The 24,220-nt window shown below is 38.6% G+C and overlaps 2 protein-coding genes across 2 annotated transcripts; both read left to right on the top strand.

The window, feature by feature from the left end:
* Positions 1 to 1,151: 1,151 nt before the first annotated feature.
* Positions 1,152 to 7,162, top strand: LOC308461292 (vomeronasal type-2 receptor 26-like; the record flags this gene model as incomplete). The annotated part of the gene is made up of 5 exons (XM_080978079.1): positions 1,152 to 1,367; positions 2,325 to 3,158; positions 3,520 to 3,747; positions 5,465 to 5,591; positions 6,261 to 7,162. The coding sequence occupies exons 1-5, from the start codon at positions 1,206 to 1,208 to the stop codon at positions 7,160 to 7,162; spliced, it is 2,253 nt and encodes a 750-aa protein (XP_080834205.1). The 5' UTR covers positions 1,152 to 1,205.
* Positions 7,163 to 11,184: 4,022 nt separating this feature from the next.
* LOC308460854 (vomeronasal type-2 receptor 26-like) lies at positions 11,185 to 23,870 on the top strand (the record flags this gene model as incomplete). The annotated part of the gene is made up of 7 exons (XM_080977388.1): positions 11,185 to 11,346; positions 11,662 to 12,522; positions 12,844 to 13,071; positions 13,751 to 13,877; positions 14,526 to 15,421; positions 23,550 to 23,777; positions 23,850 to 23,870. 7 exons carry the CDS (start codon positions 11,185 to 11,187, stop codon positions 23,868 to 23,870), a joined length of 2,523 nt encoding a protein of 840 aa, XP_080833514.1.
* Between the last annotated feature and the right edge of the window lie 350 nt (positions 23,871 to 24,220).

Here is a 24,220-nt window from a genome sequence, read left to right as displayed (position 1 = left end):
ATCAGCAAAACAGATAATAGCCACATCTAATGCTGAGGTGAAACATGGGGATTTATATATGGAGGAGGAAATTTGTCAACCGGACCATGCTGTTGTTGGTGATACTGCTGGTGCTGCTGTGTCATACTGTGTGCAAGACACATATTAACTGCAGCATATTTGATGATCCCCAACCTATACCTCATAATTTTTATCAACCAGGAGACCTTCTCATCGGTGGAATTGTTTCTCAAGTCCTTTATCTCTATAATAATCTCTCTTTCACTGAACAACCTGGACAGGTCTTGATTAATGAACCCATGTGAGGCATTATTTCTCTCTCTCTCCCTCTTTCATATTTTCAGGCTAAAGTAACTGACAACACACAACTATGCAACACGGGGCTTACATAATTCTTTATTTTGGGGAGAGGTGAGAAAAAGATGGCATCCCAGCAACATTTGATTAATCTTTATTTTAATCCTCCTTATTTTGTTGCATAGAAACCACTAGTAAATCCCACCTTACGGGGGGTTCTGTGAATTGCAATTGAGTTTGCGTAGAAAGCTACTTGCTGGATGATGCCCTTGGGGTCTGAGTGGTTTTCTGCTTGACTCCTACACTGCTGAATCCTAACCAGGAAAAGGCAGAAGTGGAGCCTCCTGAGAAGGGAGCTATATATCCAAATGTAGAGTAGAATGTTTGTGAAGAGATTTAGGACATATTGAAGGGAGCCCACTGAGAACTTTTTCAGATTAAGACATTTCCTTTGGAGCAACAAACAATCCTCAATATATTAAGTGTCCGTTTCTCATGCTAACCAAGTGTTGTATGCAATGTTAGTCATCCTCAGAAAGGAGCCATTTAAATCAATGGACACGACTAACTTAGGACCAGTAATTTCAATGGGTATACTCTGAGTAAAGTTTAGCTGCAATAACAATTGAAGCAAGATGCTTATGATGTGCCCCTCCCAGTAGACCCTGCAACAATTTCACTCTGTTATGGTCTTGAAAGAACATTGATGAGTGATAAAGAAGAAGACCACAAATGTGTTTGTTTTTGCATGATGAAACTACTGTAACTCTTTCTGCAGCTCAGTGCCTAAAAACTACCAGCACATCCTGGCCTTAGCATTTGCTGTCAAAGAGATCAATGAAACTCCTACAATTTTATCAAATGTCTCTCTGGGATTCCACATCCTCAATAGCTACTACACTGCAAGAATGACTTATAAGGCCACTCTGAGCCTACTTTCTTCACAACATAGTTTTGCCCCCAACTTCAAGTGTCATAAACAGAATAATCTGAAAGCTCTCATTGGAGGATGTATTTCTGAAATCTCTGCCAATATAGCCATTGTTTCAGGAAGCCTGAAGATTCCACAGGTAGGCTATGTGCATAGGGATATGAAGATTTCACAGTGTTGGCATACCATTTTATTTTATTTTATTTTATTATTTTATTTTATTATTATATTTTATTACCACATCTCTTGTTGCATTTGGGTTAGCAAACTGATTAAATCAGAGCTCAAATATAATATAATCTGATAAATTCACATCTCAGTGGAAAACAGTACTCTAAAAGTACTTACCAAGAGTTCCACATTAAACAAGTTCCAAGGAGAGTGGCACAGGGATCTGTTGTGGGCCTGATAAGCTTATAAATCTCAGTGATGTAGATGGCAGGGGAAAGGGAACACATCAAATTTTTAGATGATGGAACACTGGGAAGGGTAGCTGATACCTCAGGAGGCAGGAATGAAATTCAAAATTATCTTACTAGATTAAAATTTAGTAGAATTATAATTTCCAAATCACAAGCAGTGTTGGTTTTACTTTATTTCTACTAGTCAGAACATTTGCAATTCTTGGTACAACACTGTAAGAGGGATATGTAGACAAATTGGAACAAATTCAGTAGTGGACTGTGAAAATGATCAGGGAAATGGAACAACATTCTTTGAAAAATGTTGAAGGAATTGGGTATATTTGGCTTGAAGAGAAGAGAGTTAGGGGGAGCCAAGATAACAAGCTTCAGATACTTGAATTGCCAAGCCATAGAAGAGGTAAAAAAAAAATTTCTACAAATGCAGAAGATAAATATAGATTTTGATTCAACATGAGGAAAAATATCTAGTAAGACAGTCAACCAATTGACTGGAGGTAGGTGGGTTCCATCTTGCTAGAGGACTGTTGCAGAGATTATTCAGGCAGGTCCTGGGTATGGTTTAATTGCGGAAAACTCTGCATAATACAGGGATTTTAATGAGCTGTAGGAGCTAGTGCAATTCTATGAATGGATGATAAAGCACTCTTATAACTTGGAATGTTTTATTTTAGCTCACTTATGGATCATTCTTGCCAGTCCAGGATGAAAAACTGCTATTCTCTTTTTTGTACCAGATGGTCCCAAATGAAGCCCAACAAAACATAGGTGTTGTGCAGTTATTTCAGCATTTCAGATGGACATGGATTGGACTCTTTGCTGTGGATGATGACAAAGGGGACAGGTTTTTACAGAGTATGGTGCCAATCCTTTCCCAGAATAGCATCTGTTACGCCTTTATAGTAAGAATACCAAAATGGAATTATGTGGATGAGCTAGTAGATTTGCTTATACAGCAGTGGAAAAACTATGAAATGGTCATTCAGAGAAAAGCCAATGTGTTTTTTGTATATGGAGAACCTCCATCCTTTCAAATGTTGAGAACATTGGTGTTTCTAGCACCTTTCTTGTCTTTTCCATCTCTGGGTAAAGTGTGGGTTATTACATCCCACTGGGATTTTGCATCTATTTCTTTTCAAAAGATTTGGGATATACAGGCATTCCATGGCTCCATATCATTGACAGTTCATTCAAATCAGCCATTAGGATTCCAAAGGTTCATTCAGATGGTAAGACCTGCCTGGGCCAAAGGAGATGGCTTTATTCAGGACTTCTGGGAACAGGCGTTTGGCTGCTCATTAAAGGAGAACAAAACCTGCACTGGGGAGGAGAAGCTGGACAGCATTTCAGGGGTTTTGTTTGAAATGAAGATGACTGGCCATAGCTACAATGTCTACAATGCTGTCTATGTTGTGGCACATACTTTGCATGCCATAAATAAATTCAGATCCAAGCATAGAAGATTGGAAGGGCAGAAACTGACATTTCAGAATGTGCAACCATGGCAGGTAATTATAATGCAACGTATTTTTTAAAAAGAAAATAAGAGACTAGCTTATGATGCAGAAGTAGAACTCTACAGCTTCCTAAACTAATTCAACTACATTCTGGGAGTTTGGAAATCAATTTGGATAAGTAGTTCCAGCCACATTACAAAATGTTGTCTTAATATAATTATTACTGTTGTTGCTGCTGTACATAATTGGTGACCCACAATGTGCCTTGTGGAGAAATACAAGGAAATTTTATCTTGATATATGAAGTTACCACATATACTGTTCAAAAAGAATAATCCAGTGGTTCGTTAAGACATGGTTTCATGAATCTCATTCAGAGTCTTCTGTCTGTTTGCATTTTCTTCCTATCTAGTTCCATCAGTTTCTTAAAGGTATTTCATTCAATAACAGTGCTGGGGATACTGTAAGCTTCAATAAAAATGGAGAATTGGTTACAGGATTTGATATTACAAACTGGGTAATGTTCCCCAATGGCTCAGTGGTTAGAGTCAAAATTGGAAGGTTGGAACCTCAGGCTCCTCCAGGCAAACAGTTAACCATTAATGATGACCAAATTGTCTGGCATCAAGTATTTAATCAGGTAGGATATCATTGTGGATCCTTGCCTTAATTATTTGTTAAAGCAAAGCAATAAAATGATTAAATCAAAGCAATAACATGAATAACATGAACATCAGCAAAAAAAATGTTTATACAGTTTCATACATTAAAAAGACTGTAAAAAAATGTCTAAATAAAAAAAAGAGACTTTCATGTGTACAAACAATTAGTAACAGTTTTGTATGTAAAACTAATGTCAAATTCAATACAAAGAAATATATAGGCTGGGCTAAATATTTCCACTTACAAGGCATGTTGAAAAAAAGAACATCTTAAATAGGCAAAAGATATTCCAAAGGGTGGGTGCCAAAAAGGGCATTGTTCCATGGCAGTAATCCTATAGGGGTTCTCCTGAGCTCAGTTTTGTCATGTATTCTATGCTCCTCATGGAAGACCCATCAAATTAATGAGGACTAATAAAATGGAACTTCAACCAGGGAAGATGGAATACAATTTATATGTAGTTTGTCTACCCAGTTAGGAGGGACAGGGTTGCACGCCTCCTGGAAGAGCACATTCATAATTTGGGGGTGTTCTTTGATCCCACCTTTTCACTTCAGGCATAGGTGCACACAGTGGCGCAGCCCATCTTTTATTACACTAACTATAACCCTGTTTGGACAGAGATAGCCTTGCAACACTTGTTCATGTTCTGGTAACATCCTACTTGTATCACTGCAATGGATTATTTGCAGGAGGACTACATTTAAAGACAGTGTGGAAACTATAGGTGGCCTAAAATAGAGCAGCCAAGAGTGCTGGTGGGGATTGGCAAATACAGAAATATATAAGTAAAACAAAGAAAACCTTCTGGCAAGCTTTAAAGATTCCTGAAGGTCGCATATCAACTTAGGGAGCAATTGCATATAAAAGAAGCTGGCATAAAGCACACTGGTGTATTTTAAACTGTATTTTAAATATCCCAGATTCAAGTCCTGATTTAAAGCAGGTCTGCTGCTGCTGCTGCTCTGTGCATACCCTCCAACATTTATCCAATGAAAATAGGGACGTCCCATTCCATAATTTTACTATTTATACCCCACACATCTTACTGGGTTGCCCCAGCCACTCTGAGCAGCTTTCAACATATATAAAATAATAAGAAAACATTAAACATTAAGAAAACTTCCCTATACAGGATTGCCTTTAGACGGCTTGGGGGTCATACCCTCCAACATTTCTCCAATGAAAATAGGGACATCCTAATGAAAAGCAGGACATTCTGGGATCAAATCAGAAACCGGGATGGCTTCTCTAAATCAGGGGTGTCCTGGAAAATAGGGACACTTGGAGGGTCTGCTCTAAGCCCAGCAAAGGGGAAAGAAGACTTTATAATAGTGTTCTGTGCTGATTGCCAGGTCATATGACTAAAATGAATGAATTTAAGATCCAGCCTAAGTTCTGCCTATCTAGTCTTGCCCCCCACTACACCTCCCAAAATGCTCCTTTGGAGGGACTTACATATGGATTGGCTCAGTCAGCTGCAGCTCACTGAACCTTGGCTGAGAAAGTTACTTGTATATGTGACTGAGCAGGTATTGGGGTCATAACACCACTTGAGCCCAAGATCTGATTCTTCCTATGCTCCACTTCCTGGCAGATCTTGCCTTGGTTTAGGAGAAGTTTCACAGCATCTTTCTTGTCAAAACATGCTCTTATTTTCTCATGGCTAGTCTCTCTTTTATGATTTCATGAAGGTGCTGCCTCTTTCTGTGTGCAATGACAACTGCTATCCAGGCTTCAGCAGGAAAAAAAAGGAGGGAGAGAAATTTTGCTGCTATGATTGTGCTCCGTGTCCAGAAGGGATGATCTCTGACAAGAAGGGTAGGGGACATAATGTTGAAGGCATAAGATTGATATACATGAAATGTAATGTTTGTATGCATTGAAGTTTAAAGCCAGTGTAATGATTTCCATTTTGCAAAGAGAATTTTGCATTAGGCAAGAGCTGTATCTCTAGGCGAATGTGGCAAGAAGAGTCCAGAGTTTTCTTTTTGAGTGTTTAAGGCTAATGGGACTTGCAAGTGGTCTACATTCCAATAACTATTGAAATATGGACTTCTGCAGCTTCAACAAGATGGCAGTGTTATTTTTATTTATTTTATTTAACAAAAATAACTGTTTTAAGACAGGCCTGAACCAAGGACTGTAATTTATCTAAATAATCCATGTCATGCAAGTATGCTTGGAGCTGCTTTATGTACATTCAAACGAAAGTTCTTCAAAAATCAAACAGAAACAGCTTGCAATATAATAATATTCACCACATTTCATATAATAAAATTACTATCTACGTAGAAAGCACAAACTATTATTTAATGAGAGATTTCCTAGTCTACAGAAAATCACTCAATCGCTGCAATCCACCAGCTCAAGTTAAAAAACGTCAAGAATGCGGAAAAGAGACTCTTTCATTGGCTGCTACTACAGATTCCATTTGATGGATGTTTGTCAATATATTGAAATATTTAAATAGTTCTTCCTCTTTTTCAGATATGGATGCTTGTGTGAATTGTCCTGATGATAAGTATGCAAACAAGGACCAAACTCAGTGCCTCCCTAGGGTGCCAAGCTACCTCTCTTACAAAGAAACTTTGGGGTTCATTTTATCAATCTTTGCCATTTCTTTCTCTTTAATCACTACTTTAGTATTTGGAACTTTTGTGAAGCACAAGGACACTCCCATAGTCAAAGCCAACAACCGGACCCTCACCTACACCCTCCTCATCTCCCTCCTGCTTTGCTTCCTCTGCTCCTTCCTCTTCATTGGACAACCTGGAAAGGTCATGTGTCTTCTCCGACAATCAGCCTTTGGCATCATCTTCTCTGTGGCCCTTTCCAGCATTTTGGCCAAAACCATAACAGTGGTTCTAGCATTCATGGCGACGAAACCAGGATCCAGGATGAGAAGATGGGTGGGGAAAGGACTGGCAAATTCTATTGTCCTTTCTTGCTCCTCCTTTCAAACAGGCATTTGTACTCTTTGGTTAAGTACTTCCCCTCCGTTCCCAGATAGGGACATGCACTCAATAAATGGCAAAATTGTATGGGAATGTAATGAGGGTTCAGTTACCATGTTTTACTGTGTCTTGGGCTATATGAGCTCACTGGCCATTGTCAGTTTCTTTGTGGCTTTCCTAGCCAGGAGGTTGCCAGATAGTTTCAATGAAGCAAAGTTCATCACCTTCAGCATGTTGGTCTTTGGCAGTGTTTGGTTATCATTTGTTCCGACTTACCTAAGTACCAAAGGAAAATACATGGTGGCTGTGGAGATCTTCTCCATCTTATGCTCCAGTGCTGGCTTACTGGTTTGTATCTTTGCTCCTAAGTGCTACATCATTATGCTGAGGCCAGAGCTGAACAACAAGGAGCAGCTAATAAGAAAAGCAAAATGAAAGAATACGTCCACCTCTTCATTGTGCATATATGCAAATGCTGATGCTACAGATCTTGTGAGAATTTGAGTATGTGTACTTGCTCAGGCAAAAATCTCTGTTCTTGTTGGTAGGCTTGTACCAGGCACAGCCCACTCTAATAGGTTGCCCTTCTTGATTCTGCTGTCATTTTCTGCTTCCCTATCCTGAAGGTGAGAAATGCAAGCCAGGACAGGCTTGCCTCAATCAATCAGTTCCTCTCAAAATGGCACAGGTACACTGTGTCAGTCCCCTTTCCCTTGCCACTGCTTTTCATTCTGCATGTAGAACCTTTTAATTTAGAAATATTAGAGCAGGAATACTTGCCTATGTAGACAAATCATTGTGCTCAGATTACCTATAGTGACCCCATCTTGATTCTGTGCACAAATTATCTACATATGCAGTTCCAGAGAGATTGAAACAGGACCCACAGCTGATTCGTCTTGTAATGTTTTTCCTCATCCTTATATAGCTCAATTCATGATGGGAATAAATTGGGAATGAAAGGTATCTCAAATCATGAGGGCAGTGACAGAGGCCAGACCTGCATTCTGTTACACAGGCTTCCTCTTCTTAAACCAACCATGCATCCAGCCATAAAACCATAAAAATTTAAGTTTATCCTAAACACATAAATCCCTGGTTTCACAAACATCAGTTACAAACAATAAAGTCACAGTCACAGTAAAGTCATTTACTACACATGTGCTGAATTATTAATTGAAGTCAATTAGTTGGATGAGTTACTTTCAAAATGAAAATGGATACCTACATGTCTCTGAGGCTGACCCCATTTGTGAAACGTATGTGAAACTGATTTGTATTAGTGGAGGCTGGTGGAACCTAGACCTGGTGGGGCACCTAGGAGGTGAAGTGAATGATACCAGGAAGTCAAGTGGACAGTGCTTAGAAGGCCAAGGAGGCCCCATGGATGGCATCTAGGTCCCCATCCACCTCCCTTTTGAGTAATTTTGTTACATACCTACATACAAAAAAATAATATTTGTATGCCACCTTTCCACAGTTCGAACCATGCTCAAGGCAACTTAGAATATGAAAAATGCATAACTACAACACAACAAAAGCAAAAATAAACATGTTAGCATATGTTGCAATTATATCATCTGCAAATCAAATTAATTCATTTATAATAACAAAGTATTGTGAATTATACAATGGGACGTGATCTGCAGAAAGAGATGCACCTACCATAAAGCTTCAACTTCCCCAGGCTATGACTGAATTTAAATCTGGGCTTTCATCTTATTCTCAATAGTGCGGTAATGTGTATTTATTGTTACTCTGGACAGTGCATTGTTAATCATTGTAAGAGGGTCCATCCGCTTCCCAGGGGTAACACAGGAAGAAGAACCTCTTTCTTGGTTTTGATGTTGTTGTTGTTGTTGATGATGATGATACTGACTATAGTTAGAGGGTCTAGGCCACTCTGGGCTCTGTGGCAGCCAAGCTTCATTAGTATACAGCAGTGCCTGTTCTTAGTGAAATCCTGAGAGACTATCTCTAATTCTCTTCTGTATCAAATATGGGTGAGGTGTGGTTGAATTTAACTCTTGCTCTGGAAAGAAGCAGCCTGGGCTTACTCAGCCTTGTGTCACTTTCTATTTTATTTCCCAAAGAAAAATAATAGTTGTATGATTTAAAGGTGGGGGAACTCCTGGCAATTTTGCCATGCATCATACAACTGCAAAGGACAAGTAGGGAAGTGATAATTATCCCAACTATGCCAAAATTACAGTTTTCCATCCTCTTTCACTATGGACATCTGGAGCCCATTAACATGATCAACAATCAGTATGGGGGGGGGGGCATGGTTATAAAACCTTAATCCAAACTGGATCTAGGAGTAGGCTGAGCTGTGTCACTCTTTCCTTTGAACATTCCCAGTTTATATATTAAGATATGCTTCCACCTCCTGAATCCATCATATTTTTTCATTCCTCAGATCATACTATGAATATCCATTTTACTTGATTCTTTCCGCTTGCCCACTTGACATTGCACTTTCCAGTGTCTTACTGTGAAAATTAGGACCTCATTAAGGTGGTTTTAATTCACTCACAAACACCCATGTACAATGCTTCATAGCATTCTTCTTATTGGCCAGTATCTCGTCTATTTTATCATAACTGCTTTAAAATTCTAATTTACATAATTTAAAGATTGATTGAAAATATTTGGGGGGGTTCTTTGCAAACAAAGCAAAACCATTGTTACCTATAGCTGAAGAGCGATATACATACGGATTTCAAAAGAGGGGAGTGGGAAGCTTACTGTTCTCACTCACCTTTAAAGCGAGAAGATAAAGATAATTCACTGTTTAGGAATACTGATGGACAAGGTGTTACTATTAACAATAAGAACAAGTGCACAGTTTTTGTTACACACCAAGCTGAAAACCACAGTAGCCACAGTATCATCCGCCATTCAAGAAAGGCTGTAGCAAAGTTGGGAATACCCACATATACTGCTATAGTGGGAAGTATGGGAATCTATGTTGGGAAAGGACATTTTCTCATCAGAATCATGCTAGTGGTTGTGTTGCTGCTCGTACTGTTATGTCATTCTGTATGCAAGACACATTCTATTAACTGCAGCATATATGATGATCCTCTCCCTATTCCTCATGAATTTTACCAGCCAGGAGACCTTATCATTGGTGGGATTGTTTCTCAAGTTATCTTTCTCTATGATGACCTCCTTTTCACTGAACAGCCTGCACAAATCTTGATCAATGAACCTATGTAAGTCATTTCTCTGTTTCTCATTCTGTAATATGTTTAGACATAAGTAGCTGAGAACACATGGTTATGAAACACCAGGCTTAAGAATCAGCCTTCCTTTTTAGTGTGCTAAAAATTCAGTCGCAGATACATCTAGACATTAACCATATAACTATGAAGATAGCTAAGACAGTCGGACAGATATAGCCTTCTATATTATACTGATAAGCACAAATGACTAGTATGTTTTCCGCCACAATCACCCTTGAAATGAATGGACCTTTTCCATTTCTATAGGATATGGAAGATTATGTCCTTGTTTAGTTAGTTTGACAACCATTTCTGTTCTTTCCACAATTTTTTTCCTTTCATTATTTCCCTTCATCTGCAAGTTCTCACATGCATTCCCAATCTTCTTCCTTTTTATATTATATTTTATAAGTATTGCCATGTTTAATTTCTCCTGTAATTTTCACCATTACAGTTTCTCAGCCTGTTCCCATCTCACAAAGGGACAAGTGCTGAAATTTGAAGTGCACTTCAGAGGTACCCTGAGTCAAACATGATTCCTTTAGTCATGTGGGAATCACAGAAATAGGCAAGAACATGTATGATTCAGGGTGTAACTGATTTTACCTTACTGTATATTTCTTCCTTTGTTGGATCTGTGGTTAAAGAGATTCTGAATGGTAGGAATGTATTGATTGAAAAAAATATGAAGATCACTGGAGAGGACACTGGAGAGTGGGGAACCTGTGGCTTTTCGAATGTTGTTGAACACCCATCAACTACAAGCACCCTAGTTACATGTCAGGGATGATGGGAGCAAGATATGACAGACATAGGTCCCACAGACCAATTGTAGGCAGAGGGAGTGACACTAGTAACTAAAGGTAACAGCTGATTAAGCACCAGAATAATCCTAAAACATTCTGACATTTTGCTTTTTAATTCATGGGGGAAATAGCTATTTTTGATGTCTTACCTTTTTTCCACTGCGCTGTATTAAGCTATCTTAAAAGCATTTAGATGAATTATGACTTAGATGAATTATGAAGAGTTCAAAAGCATTTTGCGATTGTTATTTCTGTTGCTGTTGTATTACTAAACAGCTGCAACGCTTTTTATAGCTCAGTGCCAAAGAACTACCAGCACATCCTGGCCTTAGCATTTGCTGTTAAAGAGATCAATGAGAATCCCAAAATCTTGCCAAATGTCTCTCTGGGATTCCACATCCTCAATAGCTACTACACTGCAAGGATGACCTATAAGGCCACCCTCAACCTGTTTTCTGCACAGCATAGATTTGTCCCCAATTTCAAAGGTCACAACAACAAGAATCTAATAGTTCTCATTGGAGGAAGCATATCTGAAATCACTGCTAATGTGGCCATTGTTTCAGCAATTCAAAAGACTCCACAGGTAAGCTATGTGTATGCAGATTTCAGAACTTTTGCATACCATATTGATTTCTGCCTAGCAATTTAAAAAGGTCTCATGATATTTTGGTTAACAGAGTGGTTAAATATGAGCTAAACAATATCAAGTGGTAAATAACTTGTTTTTAAAAAGATTAGTCAAAGAGTACTCATGAACAGATCAGAATGCTCTAAAACTGGATTTCCTGCATTATCTGGGAACACTGGGTGAAATGGCCTACAAAAGCCTTTGAGTCTCTAGAATTCCAAGATAATCCATCTTCTTATGATTCATTTGATTTTTTTATTATTATTTCAGCTCACTTATGGATCATTTTTACCACCACAAGGATCCAAAATGCAATTCCCATTTTTGTACCAGATGGTCCCAAATGAAGTCCACCAGCAAATGGGAGTCATGAAGTTACTTCAGCATTTCAGATGGACATGGATTGGGCTCTTGGCTGTGGATGATGACAGAGGGGATAGGTTTTTGCAGACAGTTGTACCAATGCTTTCCCAGAACGGCATCTGTTATGACTTCATAGTAAGACTACCAAAATGGAATTATGTGGATGAGTTGATAGAATTGCTTATACAGCAGTGGCAAAGCTATGCAATGGTCATTCAAAGAAAAGCCAATGTGTTTTTTGTATATGGAGAACCTCCATCCTTTCAGGTTGTGAGAACGTTGCTGTTTCTAGCACCCTTCTTGGCATGGCCACCTCTGGGAAAAGTGTGGGTTATTACATCCCACTGGGATTTTGCATCACTCTCTGTTCAGAAGATCTGGGATATTCAAACCTTCCATGGTTCCATATCATTGACAGTTCATTCAAATCAGCCATTAGGATTCCAAAGGTTCATTCAGATGATAAGACCTGCCTGGGCCAAAGAAGATGGTTTCATCCAGGACTTCTGGGAACAGACATTCAGCTGTTCATTAAGAATGTCTAAGGGGCTGGAGGAAAAGAAGAACAAATCCTGCACTGGGGAGGAAAAGCTGGACAGCATTTCAGGTGTTTTGTTTGAAATGAAGATGACTGGCCACAGCTACAATGTCTACAATGCTGTCTATGCTGTGGCACATGCTTTACACGCAATATACAAATATAGCTCCAAACACATAAGAATGATAAAAGGAGACAGACCGGCAGTGCAAGATGTACAACCATGGCAGGTAATTTCATCTCAACACTTTAAAAAAAAAGCAAATAATAATAATAATGGGCTAGTTTATTATTCAGAGGTAAAGATAAATCTTAAGTCAGCCTTTAAAGAATCCATTGGTGGTTTTCTTCTTTTCTTATTTGTTTTTCAATACAATTTGATACAAAGTGTTTCTTTAGCCACTCACTTGGAGGCAAATGTAGATGAATATCCATTAGAATTGTAAAGTCGCCTCCTGCCCCCAACCTCCCAAAATATATTTCAATGGGATGTCCATTGAAAGACATTCAAGACTTAGCCGTCTCTTTGTTCATATTCTTTTTAAACCTAGGTCCATCACTTTCTAAGGAGCATCACATTCAATAACAGTGCTGGAGATTCTGTGTGTTTTGATGAAAATGGAGAGCTCATTGTAGGTTTTGATGTTACAAACTGGGTGGTGTTCCCCAATGGCTCAATAACCAGAGTGAAAGTTGGAAGACTAGAACCTCAGGCTCCTCCAGACAAAACGTTAACAATTAATGACGACCAAATTGTTTGGCATCAAAGCTTTAACCAGGTTAGACATAAAAGCCTGCTTTTCATGTGATGAATTGTGCAGGGTAGCAGTTTTTAAATGAATAAATTACACACACACCCCTTTCTTGGTAAAGATGAAAAATGTGAATAGCTCAAATTTGTTTATTTCACCTGCATTATCCTACTTCTTGAGTGCGTTCATGATATATTTTTGACCACATGTGTTCATTCCTTTCTTTTCTTCTCTTTAAAGAAGGCTTTCTCCCCAACAATGCCACTTGTTTTGTGATCAAATTATGTTAAATAAGGTTGTTGATAAAATAAAATAAAACACCTGGTTGTGCTCCCCTTTTAACGCTATTAAAATGCGTTCAGATCATGAAATCTCTGGCAGCCCAAGCAGATCAGCTTTGCAGAGCTCTACCATGACTTGATAAAACTCAACTGGATGAGATTGTCCCAGGCTGGAAAATACCTTGGATGGCTAAGAGAGATCTTATTTTTTGCCCCTGCAAAACTTATGTCAGCCAGAGAAACTGAATTTCTTATCTGTCTTTCATTTCAAGCTGAAAGAGAATTCTGGTTGAGGCAGGTATAAATAAGTGCTTGAAGTTTGGGGAAAATTCATTGGCATCTCTTCTGCCCTCAGTCAGTGTCAACAGCCTACTATATGGAGGTTTCAAGAAACACTAATCATCCTTCATACATCCTTCGTACAGGTACTGCCACTTTCAGTCTGCAATGACTACTGCTATCCTGGATACAGCAGGAAAAAGAAGGAGGGGCAGAAATTTTGCTGCTATGATTGTGCTTTATGTCCAGAAGGGATGGTCTCAGGCCAGAAGGGTAGGAGACATAACATATAGTGATATCAAGGAATGTTGATAATGCAACATACTTATCATGTACTCATTTGAAGAATGTGCAACCTTTGCATGTGTATATAGGGTGGCTCCCATATGTTTATCTCTTGAATAATCTAGGGCTCACTGATTTTAAAAAGCAGCAAGCAACTAAACAAAAAGAGACAATTCATTAAAGATACAGGAAATATAAAAACTGTCAGCATCATGACAGACCAAATGCTTCTTAAAAATAAAAAGAGAAGATGGGGCGAAGCAGGCCTCCCTCTGCCGCTTAAATATGGCTACTGAGATGGCAATCCTTTGTCCCACCCAATCATATCTCAAACACAATGAGAAACTCTCCAGGAGCTTGTTACAGATAGGTAGCCGTGTTGGTCTGCCATAGTCAAAATAAAAAAATCCTTCCAGTAGCACCTTTAAGACCAACTAAGTTAGTTCTTGGTATGAGCTTTCGTGAGCTTTCGTGGTATCTGAAGAAGTGTGCTTGCACACGAAAGCTCATACCAAGAACTCTCCAGGAGCTTGTAATGCATGGAATTACATTTATCTGAGCTTTTTAAAAATAAAATTAATAATAATAATAATAATAACAACAACAAACACTTAAAGCTCTTCCTTTTTTCCCCAGACATGGACACCTGTGTCAATTGCCCAGAAGATCAGTATCACAACAAGGACCAAACTCAATGCATTTCCAAAGTTCTAAGCTACCTGTCTTACAAAGATGAATTGGGGATTGTCTTGGCTATCTTAAACATTTCTTTCTCTTTCATCACAATAACAATACTTCAAACTTTTATGAAACACAAGGACACTCCCATAGTCAAAGCCAACAACTGGATTCTCACTTACACCCTCCTCATCTCCCTCCTCCTCTGTTTCCTTTGCTCTTTGCTCTTCATTGGCAAGCCTGGAAAGGTGGCCTGTTTTCTCCGACAAATCATTTTTGGCATGGTGTTCACTGTGGCCCTTTCTACCATTTTGGCAAAGACTATCACTGTGGTTCTGGCATTTATGGCAACCAAACCAGGATCTAAAACAAGAAAATGGGTGGGGAAAGGACTGACAAATTCGATTGTTCTTTCCTGCACCTTTATTCAAACTAATATATGTACTATTTGGTTAAGTATTTACCCTCCATTCCCAGATGTGGACATGCACTCATTGAAGTGGGAAATCATACTGGAATGTAATGAGGGTTCGGCTACCATGTTTTACTGTGTCCTTAGTTATCTTGGCTTCCTGGCCATTGTCACCTTCATTGTGGCTTTCCTAGCCAGGAAATTGCCTGACAGTTTCAATGAGGCCAAATTTATAACTTTCAGCATGTTGGTGTTTTGTAGTGTGTGGTTATCATTTGTACCAACCTACCTAAGCACCAAAGGAAAATACATGGTGGCTGTGGAGATCTTCTCCATCCTGTCCTCTAGTGCTGGATTACTGGCTTGCATCTTTTTCCCTAAATGCTACATAATTGTCTTGAGGCCTGAGCTAAATAGTAGAGAACGTATAATGCAAAGAAAAGTATGAAGAAAATCTAACTTCAGCTTTTAATGAAGATGCATTTTATTGTTTTATACAGATACTATGACCCCTGAATTATGCTCATGCACATCCTGACCTCTGGTGCTTGTTATCTTGCTTAGTCCCCAAGAGGGAAAATGACCTTAAGGGTCAGGATAGGATAGCATGCAACAGTTGCAGCTCCAATGAGAATGGAAAATGTCCATGAGATCTCTCCTCCTTCCTCCATGACTATATGTAAAGTAAATAACATGCTGCCAATATAGTGACGCCATGCTGTTTTCCTCCAGGGTTCATGGGGGCTAGACAGTACAACTCATCTCTGTCATTCCTGGCTGCATAGACATAATGCAGAAAACATTTTGTTCTATTTACAGATATTTGAAGACTTCTACTGGGAAAATAAAGCATTTAAATTGACTTGGAGCTGGCTGTAAATGTGTTTCCTTATTGTATGAAATATCTTTCCCGCTCTTCTGTCCTTTTCTCACACCTGACTAGTTAAGGTCCTCAATATGTGTCTGCATAAAATGATGCTTCCAACAAGTCCAATGGCAGCATAGAAAAACACTATTAGGGGAATGTGTATGCCCATCTAAATAGGCATTCATGTAGCAATCAGAATGGGAAGGGCTCCCCATCTCCCTCCAATATTATATATAAAGTGAAGACTCTGCCAGTATAGTGATTGTGTCTTATTCAATAAGGAATCATGGGAGTTTTCATTCAACTCTGTCTGTTTTTCTAAGGATGGTAAAAGTTGAATTACAATCCTGATGATCCCTGGAAGAATCAGCATTATGCTGACAGCATCTTGGTTCCTTTACAAAGGAAATAGGAGAGGTCTGTTGGCACTACAGTGGTGCCCCGCAAGACGAAAGCCTCGCAAGACGAATTTCCCTATGGGCTTGCTTCGCAAGACGAAAACTTCTTGCAAGTTTGTTTCCTTTTTCTTAAAACTGTTACAGTTGAAGAGGTGCAGTTGCGACTTGACTTTGAGGAGCAACTCATAGCACGCGGTGTGGTAGCCTTTTTTGAGGTTTTTGAAGACTTTGGTGAGTTTTGAAGCTTTTCCAAAACTTCTTTTGCAGCCATTTGGTAAGTTAAACTTGTAAAACTTTTTGGGGGGTTTTTGGATTTTGGGTTGGGGTGTTTGGAATTCAAGGACTTGGTGTTGGGGAGGGATTTGCAAGAATCTGGAAGCTTGTGTGGTTTTTTTCTGAATTTTTATGATTTTCTGTGACCATTGGGCCACTCTGCTGTTTTTTTAAAAAAATTCTGGATTTGAATTTCTGTGTGGTGGGTGGCTGGGGGAACAGTTGAGGAGGGGTTTGCAAGAATCTGGAAGCTTGTGTGGTTTTTTTCTGAATTTTTATGATTTTCTGTGACCATTGGGCCACTCTGCTGTTTTTTTTAAAAAAATCTGGATTTGAATTTCTGTGTGGTGGGTGGCTGGGGGAACAGTTGAGGAGGGGGTTCTTCAGCAAGAAGCAAAGAGTGGAAGAGGAACCTTCTTCGAGTTGTCCCCCAGAGTCTTAGAAAATGTACTGTACACTTTGTTGATTTTTAAATGTTTTTCTGTCATGTTTAGAAACTCAATTTATTGTTCCTTCAATTTTTGAAATGCTCTTTACAGTATGTGTGACTTTAAAGAGCACTTAATAAACTCTTGTTGTACCAAATTTGGCTTTGTTTGGACTTTTTTTGACCATAGGAACGCATTAATTGAATTTCAATGCATTCCTATGGGATTTCGTGCTTTGCAAGACGAAAAATTCGCTAGACGAAAAAACTCACGGAACGAATTAATTTCGTCTTGCGAGGTACCACTGTATTTGCAATGCATCTTGGGGTATCAAGAAAGAATAGAAGGCAATAGAAGGAATCAGGACCTTCAAGAGTTCAAATAAAATGAGGCTACTATTCATAAGACATACCAATTGGCTTAGGACGTGTTGAAAATGTATTTCATTTGTTTCCTTTGTGCATGTAATGTAGCTTTTCTTCTTTGTACATTTTCTCACATAACTAGCTAAGGCCTGTAAAAGGGATCAGCACCAAATTCTGCTTCCAGCCAGATCAATGGCAATGTTAATGAATGTTGACATGGAAATGTGTAAGTCCATATAAATGTGCTTCCATACTATCTCCTTTGCGGCTTTGGCCCCCAAAATGCTGCTGGTTTTTATTGAAATGGTGTTGTCTTTTCTAAGATCAATTAAAAGAGACTGCACACATGCCATTGTTGTTGTTGTTTATACCTTGCCACTCTGGGTGGCTTACAGCATATATAAAACATAATAATATGCCTTATTTCACACATACAAGTCTCCTCATGGGCCATGGGGCCCTGTCCCACCCCTGCATAGTCTGCTTTGGGACTCAGAAGGGTTTGTGCTGCTAGAATTGTGATTATTGCTCAGAGAAGGTGTATGTTTCAAAGGTGTAAAATATTCCTAGCAGCTTCCTAATACATGATGCAACTTTTAAGGGCGATGGCACTCTCAGGAAGTGATCATCATCCCTATCATTATCAAAATTACTGGTTTCCAGCCTCTTACACAAAGGACATTAAGAGCCCATTAACAGGACAAACAATCACCATCAATTGGGACGCAGGGGAGTTATGAAATCCTCATATTGTTCAGAGCTGAGCATAAGCATAGTCAGGGCTCTGTATCCTTTTGCATAATCATTTCGCCATAATATGCTAGGCTATGATTCCACCAGCTGATTTTCCCATGTTTTTAGCCCAATTAATATACCATGAGTATTGCCGATTATCATCCTTTGTCCTTGTTCACTTAATCTTCCACTGTAAAGTTTTTGAATGTGAAAAATAAACCTAATTAAGGAAGCATTAAATACCTAAGTCTTGCCGCATACATTCCTTTACTGTCATATAGCTTATATTCCATTGGACAAATGTTTTCCAGTTCTCTTGATAATTGACCATTATCTTCCCTCTTCGAACTCAAATATATATAGTTTGTACAAGGATTTTAAACAGAAAAAACTTACTGCTCTCACTCCTCCTTAAAGTGAGGCGATACTATTCATGGACACTGGTGGACAAGGACCCATTATTAACTACAAGACCAGGATACTGGTATGCAGCTTTCCTACAAGGCCAAGTTGTGAATCAGTGTAGCAACAGAACTGTCCACCATTCAAGGAAGGCTGGAGTAAAACTGGTAACAGCTACATATGATGTTGTAGTTGGAAGCATGAGGAACTTCTACATGTGTAGGAAAGGTTTTCTCAACAGGATCATGCTGGTGGTTGTGCTGCTGCTTGTACTGCTGTGTCATACTGTATGCAAGACAAATTCAATTAATTGAAGCATATATGATGATCCTCTCCCTATCGTTCATGAATTTTACCATCCAGGAGACCTTCTCATTGGGGAGATTGTTTCTCAAGCCTTCTTCCTCTATAATAATCTCTCTTTCATGGAACAGCCTACACAGGTTGCAATTAATGAACCCATGTAAGTCATTATTTCTTTTCTCTCACTTCCTCTTGTTCTGTAAAATGCTCAGTCCATTAAAACTGGGGGGAAACCCCATCAATATGCAGCACTTTAGTTTCTGGCATGAGAAAAGTGACATTCAGGAATATTTGAGCTTGATTTTTAAAAATATTTTGTTTAATTTTAATTGATTTGTTTTGGGGGGAAATGATTTAGAAAAATATTTTATTTTCCCTTGAGTTTTCACCCCTGCAGTTTGCCCACTCTATTTCCATATTACACAGAGACAACATCAGGGTTGGTGCTGAAACTTACAACATACTGAAAAGGGTCCCACAACCAAATATTATGCCATAAGAAGGTTATGTGTATGAATCACACATTTGCAAACACTATCTGGTCCCCCTTGTCCATAATTTTAAGTGCAAATGTGCACTAATAACATAGCATATGGATGTGTGTGTGTGTGTGTGCTGCAATCATATGAGTTTCTTTAACTTTAACCAATTATAGTAATAAATGCACTAAAATACAGGTGCCCAAATGTGTTCTTGAAATGCTTTCTTAGTATTGTATATATCTCATTTGACTGAATCTTAGTATCTGTACCCACTGTTCACAGTGATAGGAATGTATTGATTGAAATAACATGAATGTTACTGGAAAAAATATAGTTTTGGGGGCAGTGACATTGAAAGATCTTCCCCACAATGTTCTTGAATGGTATATTTATTTTGATAGTAGGAAACAAAATTAAGTTTTGGTAGGTGAAAAACAACGTAAGCTTTCTATGAATAGGAACTAATTAATATGTGACTTGATCTGTAGGCTAGCCACTCTTTTTGTAAATGTTTTCAGACTCAGGAAAATATGTTTGTACTCTGTTCCAATCAACCACTGTGGGGATTCTGAATTTTGAGGGTATAAACTTATTTCAACATTTTTTTTCTGTATTACTTTTAGTTTTCTTTTAATTTGCTTTGACGTGATATAGTGTGAAGACTAATTCAGTAACTTCTATTCCATTCTGTGGTTTTAACCAAATATTGATCTTGAAAGTGGGCAGCTGAGGTGAATGATAATGATGAGTACAAATGCATTATTGCTGCTCCTGTTTGGTGGTCGTCTTCTTCTTCTTCTTCTTCTTCTTCTTCTTCTTCTTCTTCTTCTTTAAACAGCACTAACTTTTTTTACAGTTCAGTGCCAAAGAACTACCAGCACATCTTGGCCTTAGCATTTGCTGTCAAGGAGATCAATGAGAATCCCAAAATCTTGCCAAATATCTCTCTGGGATTCCGCATCCTCAATAGCTACTACACTGCAAAGATGACATATAAGGCTACCCTGAGCCTGCATTCCACCCAGCATAGGTTTGTCCCCAACTTCAGGGGTCATAAGCAGAACAATCTGATAGCTCTCATTGGAGGGTGCATCTCTGAAATCTCTGCCAACATTGCCATCATTTCAGCAATTTGCAAGACTCCACAGGTAAGTCATGTGCATGTGGGTATGGAGATTTTGCAATGGTGGCACACAGTTTAGATTTCAGCAAAGTATTTGATGACATTCCTAATGATATCTTGGCTAGCAAACTGGTTATATAAAGACTAGATGCCAGTGCAATCATGTGGATTCAGAAGTCATTGGGAAATTATAGTGGGTGTTCATCAGTGGTTCCTCATCAACCTGGAATGTGATTTACAGTGGGTGTCACAGGAATCTGTCCCTGGTCCTGTATAGTTTAAGAATATCCCCCCCAAAAATAATAATAATAATAATAATTCTGTGATTGTCATACATAAATAATACATTGTGAGAATAAAATAATCCAGCTATCATGATTTATACTTGTAATGTATTAACAAAGATTTCAGTTTATTGTGAAGGCAAATGAGTTTTAAATACTTTGAAACACTGTAATTCGATTCACTCTCTCTGTCTCCACTCTGTCTCTAACTCAGTCTGACTCCTATGCCTCCCACCCACAAGAAACAAAACCGAACTAACTGCCAAAAACCCCTGTGTTGAGACTTAAACACAGTTAGGCTCCACCCCTGGGCTTTCTTATTGGTCAGCCTATTAACCCTTTCTCTCTCTCCCCCAGTACGACATCTCCATAATGAGTGGGCAAATGCCACACTGCCTAATATCTCAAGTGCTTTTGTACCACCCTACTACTGTTTTTGCTTCATTGTGTCCATGTGTGGCTTCCCATTGACTGGCTGAAAGAGGAAGGGTATAGAAATCTATAGGGACATGGGTGTTGCTGTGCTCTAAACCACTGAACCTCTTGGGCTTGCTGATCAGAAGGTAGGCGGTTCAAATCCCCGTGACGGAATGAGCTCCCGTTACTTTGTCCCAGCTCCTGCCAACCTAGCAGTTCGAAAGCACGGCAGTGCAAGTAGATAAATAGGTACCACTGTGGCAGGAATGTAAATGGTGTTTCCATGTGCTCTGGTTTCCGTTTCAGTGTTCCATTGCACCAAAAGTGGTTTAGTCATGCTGGCCACATGACCTGGAAAGCTGTCTGTGAACAAACGCCGGCTTCTTCGGCCTGAAAGCAAGATGAGTGCTGCAACCCCTTAGTCACCTTTGGCTGTACTTAACTGTCCAGGGGTCCTTTACCTTTACCTTTATAGAAATCTTCTGGGTCTGTGGGAATTGCAAATGGTCTGCAAAAAAGAAAAGAAATTTGGAGGTGAAGGACTCATGTCCTTTCAAGATCCCATGAACCAAAGCTTGAAACCTGTATCCTAAGTTGATGAAGTGTGGGACTGTGTATGGGGGAGGGGGAATGTACTAGGAAGAGTTATTGTGCTGCTGGTTCTTCTAACATCACCCAACATTGCGTGTCTGCACCATTTTGTAGTTCTGTCACTTTTAATGCTTTTTAAATGTGGCAGCCATTATGCCATAGCCCTATCTTATGCTATGCCACACTGCCACAGCAGTCATTTTGTGACTAAATTTGCCCAATTAAAGTGGAGTCTGTTGCATTACCACAACAGATCACAACAGTAATGGGAAAGTCATTGAAAAGTGTGGGATGAACATATAAATCATTTACATGGATGACATGTAAACCATCCCCTAAGCAAATCAGAATGAGTTTGGAATGAATGCTCATTCTATTATAACTTCCCTGCTAACAAATCAGAACAAATGATCAATAACTAATGGACATAGTCTAACTACTGTGTAGCCTTGTTCAAGTAAGTCAGGATAAATGGTTAATAGAAACAAGTCATTTCATTGTCTTCGGATTATTAATTATTTCTTCTTCTAAGTGTGCTATTTTATGTAATGACTTCTTGTTTTAAATGAATTAAATGCATAATAATAATTAATAAAATAAGATGGGATTTTATTTATCATGATGTATGTTGTACTTGGTTTGTTTTTGTTATTGTTTTTATTATGTAATTTGTGATTTTTATCTTGAATTTTTCTGTTGTGAACTGCCCTGGGATCTACAGATGAAGGGCTGTATACAAATTTAATAAATAAAAATTTAATAATAATAATTGTAATTCATGGTTACAGGACACACACACACACCCTACCTATCCAGTGTTTCTAAGATTTTGCATTCTCCTCTAAATTTTCTGGAAAATAATTATACGTTTTATTTCAGCTTACTTACGGGTCATTCTTGCCACTACAAGTTTCCAAAATGCTATTCCCATTTTTGTATCAGATGGTCCCAAATGAATCCCACCAACACATTGGAGTTGTGCTATTACTTCAACATTTTGGATGGACATGGGTTGGTGTTGCTGCTGTGGATGATGACAAAGGGGACCAGTTTTTACAGACAATGGTGCCAATTCTTTCCCAAAATGACATCTGTTATGCCTTCATAGTAAGACTGCCAAAATGGAGCTATGTGGAAGAGTTGATAAACTTGATTTTAGAGCAATGGAAAACTTATGTAACTGTAATTGAGAAAAAAGCCAATGTAATCTTTGTATATGGAGAACCACCATCCTTCCAGGTTCTGAGGATATTGCTGTTTCTAGCACCCTTCTTGGCATGGCCACCTCTGGGAAAAGTATGGATTATTACATCCCACTGGGATTTTGCATCTCTCTCTGTTCAGAAGATCTGGGATATTCAAACCTTCCATGGTTCCATATCATTCACAGTTCATTCAAAACAGCCTTTAGGATTCCAAAAGTTCATTCAGATGATAAGACCTGCCTGGGCCAAAGGAGATGGTTTCATCCAGGACTTCTGGGAACAGGCATTCAGCTGTTCATTAAAAATGTCTAAGGGGCAGGAGGAAAAGGAGAATGAAACCTGCACAGGGGAAGAAAAGCTGGACAGAATTTCAGGGATTTTGTTTGAAATGAAGATGACTGGCCACAGCTACAATGTCTACAATGCTGTCTATGCTGTGGCACATGCTTTAGATGCAATATACAAATTCAGTTCTAAACATAGAAGAATGTCTGAAGGAGAAGAACAAGGATTTCAGAATATGCAACCATGGCTGGTAATTACTGCTCAATACATTTTAACATTTCCTCCTTTATTTCTGCAAATGCCCATGAAAACAAATGGATGAAAATGTAAAATTATAGACACCGCATATGTGAAACACAAAATAATTTCAAGATTTAGATTAACCTCTGTTCATATTCCCTTTCAATCTAGGTTCATCGCTTTCTAATGAGTATCTTCTTCAACAACAGTGTTGGAGATACTGTGCACTTTAATGACAATGGAGAATTAGTTGCTGGTTTTGATATTACAAACTGGGTGATTTTCCCCAATGGTTCATTGGCTAGAATCAAAGTTGGAAAACTGGATCCTCAGGCTCCTCCAGGCAACAAGTTAACCATTCATGATGACCAAATTGTCTGGCATCAGAGCTTTAACCAGGTGAGACATAGCTGCACATGTTTGACTATGTAAGTTTATTTTTAGTAACCCATCTTTCTCAATGATTTTCAGCTGCTGAATGATAGTGATTAGCATTTTAAAAACTTTTTTTTAAAAAAAATCATAATTCCTCCATAGTTTTTCAAACTGCAGCTTTACAAAGTCAAACTTGTCTTCTATATTAGTATTGAACCATAGGCCTGTTGAAGCATGCAGTAGATCTTTTTTATAATAATAATAATAAAACCTTTATTGCATTAGCATACAGCCATAGCAAAATAAGACAAAAATACTAGAGACAAGCAACCAAACAAAATTCAAAGCGTTATTACTGGCGTAATGACATTTAAATTACCCTAAGACAATAATGTAAAGATTTAGTTGCCAGCGCCAAGAATCTAAAGTGCGGATGTATATAAAGCAGAAAATGGCCCCAAAATAGG

This window comes from Podarcis pityusensis (assembly GCF_964106645.2).
Source record: "Podarcis pityusensis genome assembly, chromosome: 13".
In the NCBI taxonomy this organism is placed as follows: domain Eukaryota; kingdom Metazoa; phylum Chordata; class Lepidosauria; order Squamata; family Lacertidae; genus Podarcis; species Podarcis pityusensis.
This window is presented reverse-complemented; position numbering and strand designations above follow the sequence as displayed.